The 9,335-nt window shown below is 50.6% G+C and overlaps 1 protein-coding gene across 1 annotated transcript in view; it reads right to left on the reverse strand.

Moving 5' to 3' along the window:
• Nucleotides 1-7,334: 7,334 nt before the first annotated feature.
• Nucleotides 7,335-9,335, reverse strand: part of LOC119361552 (receptor like protein kinase S.2-like) — an 8,652-nt gene continuing 6,651 nt past the window's right edge. Inside the window, exons 7-9 of the mRNA XM_037626708.1 lie at nt 8,446-8,533; nt 8,142-8,379; nt 7,335-7,911 (exon numbers count right to left, since the gene is read on the reverse strand). Coding sequence (XP_037482605.1) covers nt 7,335-7,911; nt 8,142-8,379; nt 8,446-8,533 — 903 coding nt within the window. The remainder of the gene's footprint in view (nt 7,912-8,141; nt 8,380-8,445; nt 8,534-9,335) is intronic.

Here is a 9,335-nt window from a genome sequence, read left to right on the forward strand (position 1 = left end):
AATTTCAAATTTATTTGAAATTGTACATTCATATGCATGTATGTAGTACCGTAGAATATATGAAACTCCTTCAAAATTAAAATAAAGCACAAAAGAAATAAAACAATACAAATTAAACAGAAAACAGGTTTAAGGGAGGGGGGGGGGGGCTAAAACCCTAAACCTGCGGCGGCCTTTAATCGCGGTTGGCCAGAAGAACCGCGACTAAAGGTCCTCCGCCCCGACGGCCACCTGGCGCCCACGTGGACGGGCCTTTAGTCGCGGTTCTTAAGCAACCGCGACTAAAGGGGGGGGCCTTTAGTCGCGCCCGTTCTGTCGCGGTTGCGCAACCGCGACTAATGGCAGTTGCGAACCGCGACCAAAGGCCCTTTTTCCATCAGTGTGGTGTCATGAGCTAGGTTGTTCGCGGGCTGTGGATTGTTGATCTAGAGGAAGTATTGAGTCTGGGATTGCAGCCGACAACGGCGTGGTTCTTGACGAGATTGGAACAGAAGCAATCGGAAGCTAGCGGAGTTCTCGACGGGATCTGAAAGCAGCGGTTGCAACAGGCGTCGGCTGCGGAAGGCACGCGTACGCGTTGCGGCAGCAAGGGACGCGCGGCGAAGGATCAGCGGATCGATCGGGCGAGCGTCCAAACGCACGCGTGGTAGGCCAGGCGGCTGAGGCCAAAGTGCACTTGCGGTGTGGGCTGGTCCGGCGGGGCTAGCTAGTGCGTGCACGTGTTGTGCTGGTGGACCAGGCACGGAAGGAGCTGGCCAGGCTCTGCGTGAAAGGTCTACGATGCATGTTTGACTGATTCTCGGGAGATTTGTTTGGAAAAAAAAAAGAAGGACCGAGTCCTCGTGTTCGATGCGGAGAGAGGCAACAGCAGATCAAATCTACCGAAGGGAAAATCCATCAGATCATGATACGGCGGTACATCGGAAAGCACAGGGGCAAAGCAACAGCATCATCGGGGTTGAGCCAAGAGCACATCACGTGAAGGCCAAGTTGAATTGCAACTAGTACATGGAAGCATACCATGTTTGGTTCTGCTTGAAGTACTTGGGCATTGCGTGTAGAAGCTCAGTTATTTTTCAAGGTTAGCCATACGAAGAATCGTGACGCCATTGGGCATCGGGTTTGAGGTGGAGAAGTTCAATGGAACTGAAACCTTGGGTTATGGCAGATACGGTTGAAAGATTGTGGGCACAACAGAGATGTTTGAAGGCGTTGCGGGAAGTCATGTGAGCTAAGATGGAATTATCATGTGATGGATGAAAATTCACGGAAGATGATTTGGGAGCCTTGAAGCGTGTCGTTACAGTCGAACAAGTTCGGCTGGATCGGACTAGATAGTCTGGCGGATCGACTGGGATGTCGGTTGGTACAGAAGACGGTGGTGGGATCGGCGACGACGACATAGGAGCGTGATGCTGATGGTGACCGACTTCTGGGCGTGAAAACACGTGGCGCAGGCCCCGAGGGCTTGTGTGGCTTCGACAAGACTATGGCGCGGGATTGATTCAAGGTGGTGTATACACGGAGCTTGAAGTCGATGAGGCGCAGGGGTGGACTAATCATCTACCATGGAGTCATGTTGAAGGTGGAGCTGGATTGAGGGGCTACGGCGTAAGTTGACGGGGTCGAAGCCTATTCAGCAAACGGGAAAAAAGCGAGTGACACGTAGTTCAGACTGGAGCCCAGTGGTCTGATGGAAGCGTGAAACTCGTCATCGGTCGGTGATGATCGGTGGTACTCTGCAGTGGGGGTTGAGTGGTGTGGGTTTCGCGACCCTTGAGACTCGACCAGGACAGCGGAGGCTCGACGCGGTAATAGCGGTGAGGTGTGCGGTTAGCACGGGACATGGAGACGGGCCAGAGCTCTGGTGGTCATACATGTGGTGAGACAACTGCGAATTTGACTCGGGATGACTACAAGCAATGGTGAAATTCCTTCATGTTTCAGAAAGGCGGTCAAGAAAGGAGCGGTGATGTTGAGTTCAGGTAACTTTTTTTGTGTGACACCCAATATGTGAGTTGTTCACTTTCACGCAGGTCAGTGATCAGTGTGTGATGGCGTTGGACGGATACTCTGGAAGTTGGGAGCACAAACTAGAGTGACAAAGAAGTTAATTTTGCTCGAGTGTTGACTGTGGTCAAGAAAAGAAGAGACTACAAGTTGCAGGTGGAGTCACATGGAGTCTTTGGGGTAGCAGCGGTACTCATGGGATAAGCTCAAGTCCAATGTACATGGAAGTTTGACGCATGGACAAATCCAGGGTGGTGGAGTATATTCGCCAAGGTGGAGTTTGTTAGAGTTGTGTCGAATATAGTGTACAAGGTAGGTTACAGTTGGACTATGAGTTGTATCGTGTTTACATAGGATGTGGAGTCGTGTCCTAGTAGGACACTTGTATCCTAGGCCTCTCATATATAGCGGGGGTAGACACACGATGTAACCTATGCCAACATAATAGCACCAGAACGCAGGGGAAGCCGGCGGCATGTGCCGGTGTACTGGGCGACCGGGTGCGGTATTGTAGCGGTGTCACGGGGAGGAGCGCCCGTAGTCAGGCCCCGGGGATGTAGCCATATCGGTGAACCTCGTTAACAAATCTCGGTGTCGTGCCTCGTGTGATTGCTTGGTCTTGGTCCTCGGATGATCAACGGTGGCCTCGGATTTATTCTAACAAGAGAGGTGGCGGGCCGGAGGCAGGGCGTGCTCCAAGGCGGCCCAGGCGGCAGATCAATGGGCGCTCCTCTCGGTCGTCCTCCTCCCGACCGTAGGATAGGCAAGAGGCGGCTCTTGGTTGATGGTCTGGGCGGCGGATCCGGCTGCTCCGGCTGCTCCGGCGTGGATCCGGCGGTGGGGCGGACGGATCGAGGCGGAGGGGCATGAGGCCGACGGAGAGATGGCTGGCCGGAGGCGGGGCGAGCTCCAAGGCGGCGGGGTTGTTCCACGGTGACTTCCCTATAGAAAACAAAGATTAGAAACAGAGAGAAGAAGGTAAAAGCCGAGAGAGAGGAGGAGAGAGGGGGCGGCGACAGCTCCTGGGCTGGCCTGCTCGTGGCACAGCTGGAGCTCCTCTCCAGGCGCGATCGGAGGCAGGGAGGCCGGGCTACTGGAGTGGCAAAAAGGGAGGATTTGCGAAGGGGGAGGATAGAAACGAGTGCGGTTGCGTGCTTTTGCCGTAAGAAGAAATATGTTTATTATCAAAATAAATAGTACCACCTCGCTGCTTTGTAATCAACCGAATCAATTTATATACGGCGGTTGCTTGATGCAGCAACAAGCAGAGAAGGGAACAGATTAAACTCAATGGAAGGCTAAAGGAACAACTTAAGCACACAAGCAGCGGCTGCTTTGAGGCATCAACAACCAGAGGAAGGGAACAGCAGGAAGAAGTACAATCCAATCGTCAGGAGGACGACGGCCCCTTGAGGAATAGAAAATCCGTCAATACAGTATGAAGCTAGCCGGCTTGCCTCCTCCAGCGCAGCATCGAAGCGCACGGACGGCGGGAAGCTTCGCGGCAGGACCCAGCGGTGGCGAATGAAGATGAGGACAGTGAGAGGGAGAGGAAGAATCGAGACGAGAGGACGACAGGATAAGATTTCAGCGGTGGGGGGAATCAGGGGATAAGGCGTGCACGCTGTCGTGTGTACCCAAGCGGTGGGGCGGCTGGGCCATAGGTGGGTGTTAGCTCGGCTTCCTGCGAGGTTAGTCAGGCCCAAGTAGCTGGCCCGTGGTAACACATCCAAGTGTACTTTATCTAAAAAAAAACATCCAAATGTATGGTGTTTGCTTAAAAAATTCTAAGTTTACGGGGTCAATTCAAATTACGTGGTTGGATTGCTAGAGTACTAATTTGCACATGGTCCTTCTCAAAAAAGAAAATTGCACATGACCATGCAGTTTGATTATAAAAAAATCAAAAAATTATAGATAGATCAAAATTTAATAACTTAATTTTATATTTCAGAGTAAATAATAATGGTATGAGTAATAAAACATTAATTCAATCATATATTATATACATATAATTTGCCGGTCGTGCAATGATTCGATTCTTTATTAGGGAAAAGTATTAACATTGACAAATGTCAATAATTTCTTAAGGTTTTTTTATGGGATTTCTTAAGGGTTTTCAATTGTACACATACATCCATCAAAAGGATGTAGCTTTTAAAATAATATCAAAGTGATTTGATAGCCGGAGAAAACGGTTACACAATATTAAAGGCTGTGAATTTTGATGGTATATACTATGATTACCTATGTGCTATTTATTATTATTTTTAATGAAGTTATGTGAAAAAACACACTCTACTCATTTCTATCAGTATTTGTGTTACTCGCGTGCATTGTCTTGCACACTGTGACCACTGTCGATGAGAGCAGGAGGTTAAGAGGTGACATAGGTGGGCATGATGTTAGGAAAGATGGTGTGGACCTACGGAGGTCTTGAGCCATACTTTATGGAGTACACACATGCAAAAAAAAAATCTCTCCCGTTGCAACGCACGGGCATTTTTTGCTAGTGAAAAACAAAAAAAAAAGGAAAATCTCTCCCTCCCGTTGCTCTCCCTCCCGTGGCGCCCCCGCGGGCGACCCGGGAGGAACCCCAACCCGCCGCCGCAGGCCTCCCCCACCTTGCTCCCCCTCCTCCGCCGCCGCCGGAGGGCGTCGCCGGGCAAAGCCTGCTCGGTGCCGGCGGCGGCGGGGCCTGCTCTCTCTCCCTCTCGATTCGGACGGGGCGGCGCGGGACGCCAGATCCAGCAGAGGCTCACGCGGCGGCTGGGTGCACGCCCGGCGTAGGCTGCGAGCTCGGGGCGGCTTGGGCGCGACGAGTGGTGCCGGTGGTGGTCCAGGCGGTTGCAGCGGCTCGGGGAGGCTGGCGGTGGCTCGTAGGGGCTTCCTCCTGTCTGGATCCGGGCCTAAGCAGGGGCGGCGGCTCGGCTTGCCATGGCCGTGGCTGGAGGTTGGTGGGGGGAGCCGCTCCGTGGAGAAGGTGGGTGGTGGTGTCTCTGGTGGCGAGGGACGGCGGACGATGGTCTGTCTCTCCCGTCGGTGAGGCTCGAGGCGCCCAGTGTAGTGGGGCTGTCTTTCAGGCGCTGCGGTGGGCGACGCGGTGGCGGTGCTGCTGTCTGGAAAGTGGCTGGCGGCCGGCGCGGCGCGCTGCCGTATCTGCCTCCTCGGCTGGCGCGGCTACGGTTCGTCTGCTATGTGGCTGCTCTGCACCGCGGTCGGTTTGGATCTGGTGTGCGGCGCGGCTGCTGCTGGCTCTGGTGCTCGCCATCCGGAGGTTACGGCGGTGGAGTGCGTCCAGCCCATGAGTCGCCAGATATGTGTCCCTGCTGGTTTGGTCCTGCCCAACCAGCATCTCGGCGTTTGGGTGGCTCATGCTCGATGACATGGTGGAAGCTCGTCTCGGGGGAACGGCTGTGTGTGGAAGACGGCTTGTGGCTGGTGGCGGTGGCTCTGTCACGCGGCTGATGGTGGGGCTGGCTGGGTTGGTCGGTGGAGTGGAAGACGATGCCAGGCGAAAGTCTGTTCTGACTATGGTCGGAGCCGGCAGCGGCGGCGTCTGCGGGCGTCGGAGCCTTCTTGAAGGCGCTGCTGTGGTGATGTTCTTCTCTCCCTTACCATCTCCTGCTCCGAGGGAAACCTTAGATCTATGCTCTCTCAGATCGGATGATGGCGGCGCATTGTGTCGTTCCCCTCTTGTGGGCATCATTTTTTGGAGCAGGAGCTAGCCGGAGGGACCAGCGGTGGTAGTGGTGGAGGTGGTGCGACTAGCTTGGATCGACGGTGGTTGTTCGGTGGTGTTCATTGGGGCTCGGCGGCGGTGCCTTTGGCGCCGTAGGGCGGCCATTTTCCCCCCTCGTGAGCTCGACCATCCCTTGGTGTGGTTACTATTCTTCCTTCCGAAGCCGGGTTAGCGGGGTGTGCTCCTCCCCGGACCACTTCGTTCCCGTACGACACCTCTCTCCTTGCGGGTGTTGTTGGGTGGCGACCAGACGGCCAACGTTCAAGGCTCCCCTTGCTTGGTCAGATGAAGATGGAAGTTGAGGCCCCCTTTGTGCTGGTTGTGCTGGCTGTGTTTTTCTTCATGTTTTTTCTCTTCAGCTGCCCTTTGGGCGACCTCCGTGCTTTCTCAAGACGCTACCATGGTTGCCGTTGTACTGCAGCGAGCTTCGGGCTCTTGGTGTGGTCTTGGTTCACCTTTGCTCAATGACGAAGCAATGATACCTCCCCAACCTGCTAATCGTTTCGACCGCCCGTGGCGGATCTCCCAGTCAAGGTTCGTGTTTAGTTTGGCACTCGTTGGTTTTGGTTGATCCTCTGTTGTGCCGTGGGGCTTGATACGCACGCCGGTGTGATGCGTTAGGTTGTTTGCAGAATCTTGGTATTGTGATCCTTTGACAACACCGTACATCTACTTGTGTCTCTCGTGGTGTTGGTCTTTCTGCCTGCTAGCTAGGCCATGCCTTCTCCTGGGTGGCATTTTTTTCTCATCTTCTGTAACCTTGTTGCCTGTACGGTTTTTTCGGCCCAGTTTCCCTCATAAACGGGGTCAGCTTGTTTAGGTTTTCGATCCGGTTTCCCTTATAAACTGGATCAGCCAAAGCTCAAGGGGTCACTCTTGGCTTTGGCAGCTTTTGAGCAATATATTCAGGTGGGGATCCTCTCCCCCCCGGTGATCGTTCAAAAAAACGAGTTCCACACATTTTGGGTCAACGGTTTGAGATAAGTTCTCTGATTACGAAATTGTGGTTTCTCTTGTAGCAGTTTTTGCAAACCTTGTACGTTGCTGAATGTACTGCTGTTGTTACTGTTCTTCAGAAGTTCTAGAGGAAGACTCCATTTAATCCATTTATAACAAAAATCATTTGTGTCATCCATGCAAGCTGTTGTTTTCATTTTGCTACTTATTTGTTGGCTGAAGTTGCTTTTTAAAAAGTCTGTTGGTTGAAGGCTTGAAGCTCTCCTAATTGTTCAGTATAATGGAAGATTTTCTAATTGGTTCATTGCTACTGTCCTTTATTCCAAACATGCATTTCACATAGGTAAATTATTAACACCGCACAAGATAAAAAAGGCCAAGAAAGTTGACTGAATTAGAATGTTAACGACAATGACAACATGATTTATTGAATCATGAGATAAATACAAGTGCATAATTGAATAGGTTACATGATTTGAGACACAATGTTGGATAAATCCCATTGTTGAGCCGCGAGATTTCAAACGGTTAACAATAACAGAGAAATAGCTTCAGTGATGAACTTCATTGTTGTACACACTACGTGAGCTGCTATGCGAGCATCTTTACCTGCTTGTGTCAAGACTCACACCTCATGATACAATTCGGTTGAACGGCGGTTATCGTAAGTTGATTTAGCAGCCAGGCCTATTAATCGCGACAACACAATTTGGATAGTTGGACGCTCATCACGTCTTTCTTCGACACACCAGAGCCCGATCAACAACGCTCCTTTAATTTCCTCATCAAACTCGCCCCTCAACCGTTGGTCAGCTGCATCAATAATTGCATTTCTCCGACCACATTCCTGGACCATCTCAATGAGGCTGTTTTTCGGGGGATTGTAAATCATAATCGGATTCTGACCACATACAACCTCAAGCAAGAGCACACCGAAGCCGTAGACATCAGATTCCCTACTTACTGTGCCACAACGTATGTATGTTGGGTCCATGTAACCTAGTGTCCCAATGATGTTGTCCGTCTCGCAGGAGGTTATGTCATGGGTGAGTTGCATCGCAATCCCGAAGTCACACAGTTTAGCATTGAGGTTCCTATCGAGTACCACATTACATGGCTTGATATCCCTATGCACAATGCATTTCACACATTTAGTATGGAGGTATTCAAGACCCGAGGCTATTCCAAGCAGTATGTTGTACCTGAAACACCAACGATTCATTCTTTGTCAGATAATAAGTTTGAAGATTGTAAACTCTTAGTTTCTTTGTCACATAACCAATCCTGACCTCTTTCTCAAACAAGGGGTTTGTCCATATTTCTCTAAAGAAAACTAATCTAAAGGACATACCAAAGTTACTTTGATGAACTGGAACATATCTTTTTGCAAAATAAAATAAAATATATGGAACATATATTCGTGTTTAGCTACCTTTTCCGCCAATCTAGGTCAAGACTTGAACCTGGAGGCCTTGCACCAAAACGTTCTGCATCCACATTAGCACCATGGCCATAAAGCCGATCCTCAAGGTTGCAATAATCATCCACTTGCTCGTAGACAAGCAAGAGTTTCTTCCTTTGGTTGCACCAACCCACAAGACGTGTAATGTTGCAATGGTTCAGTGGGCTCATAATATTAATCTCCTCCTTAAAGCTAGCCCTCGCTTCATCTGACGTGTCGTAGTTATTCCTTTTTATAGTCACAAACACTTCTTCGTGTTGCAGCTTCACTATACCTTTGTAGACATCGCCATAGCCACGATTTCGAAGCTTATATTTGTCCGCAAAGTCACGTGTTGCAGACGCCAATTCCCGGTAAGTGAACTCCCGAACATACCCTGTGAAAAAAGGCAATATATAAATATACATGCACAATGATAGGTAAACAGAGCCGAAATATTTATTCTGTGCAGCGGTATATATATATATATATATATATATATATATATATATATATATATAGCCATGCAGCAAAAAAAAAATTTGCCACCCCCCCTCGCTCTGGACCCATTCCTTCGATGTGCTACCGCGGCCGGCCGTCCGTTTCCTCACTGCGCCCGCTTCCCCTGGCGTCAATCTCTTCCTCCCCACGCGGCATCAGAGGGTCGAGCTCCTCCGTCTCTTGTCGCATCTACAGTTCGAGATGGAGTCACCACAGGTAGCTAGAGGATGGCTGCCCTCGACGCCATCCGCATTACCGACCTCGTAAGGGAATGATCCACTGAAAAAAATAACGCGCTATAGCGTCGCTAATAGCACGGTATAGCGTATTGAAAATTGTCTCGCTAAATATATTAGTGTACAATGTCTCGCTAATAGCACACTATAACGCGATATTGCATGCTAATAGCGTATTTTAAGGTCACCGCTATTTTGCTGTAGCACGCTATTTTTTTCATTGGAATGATCCTCCGCGAGTCCCTGTGCTCCAGGTATGCAACTACACCTGTCAGCTGGTAGATGGTTATCTCAAGCCGCAGGCAGCCACCATTGGGTGTAGCGGGAGATGATGCCCATAAGCGGCATTCGGCAAGAGGCACAGGTGATGCTAATCAGAGTCCTGCTGGCCTACCAGGCTACAACACAGGATGGGTCTCTCTCTCTCTCTCTCTCTCTCTCTCTCTCT

This window comes from Triticum dicoccoides, chromosome 2B (assembly GCF_002162155.2).
Source record: "Triticum dicoccoides isolate Atlit2015 ecotype Zavitan chromosome 2B, WEW_v2.0, whole genome shotgun sequence".
Taxonomy (NCBI): Eukaryota; Viridiplantae; Streptophyta; class Magnoliopsida; order Poales; family Poaceae; genus Triticum; species Triticum dicoccoides.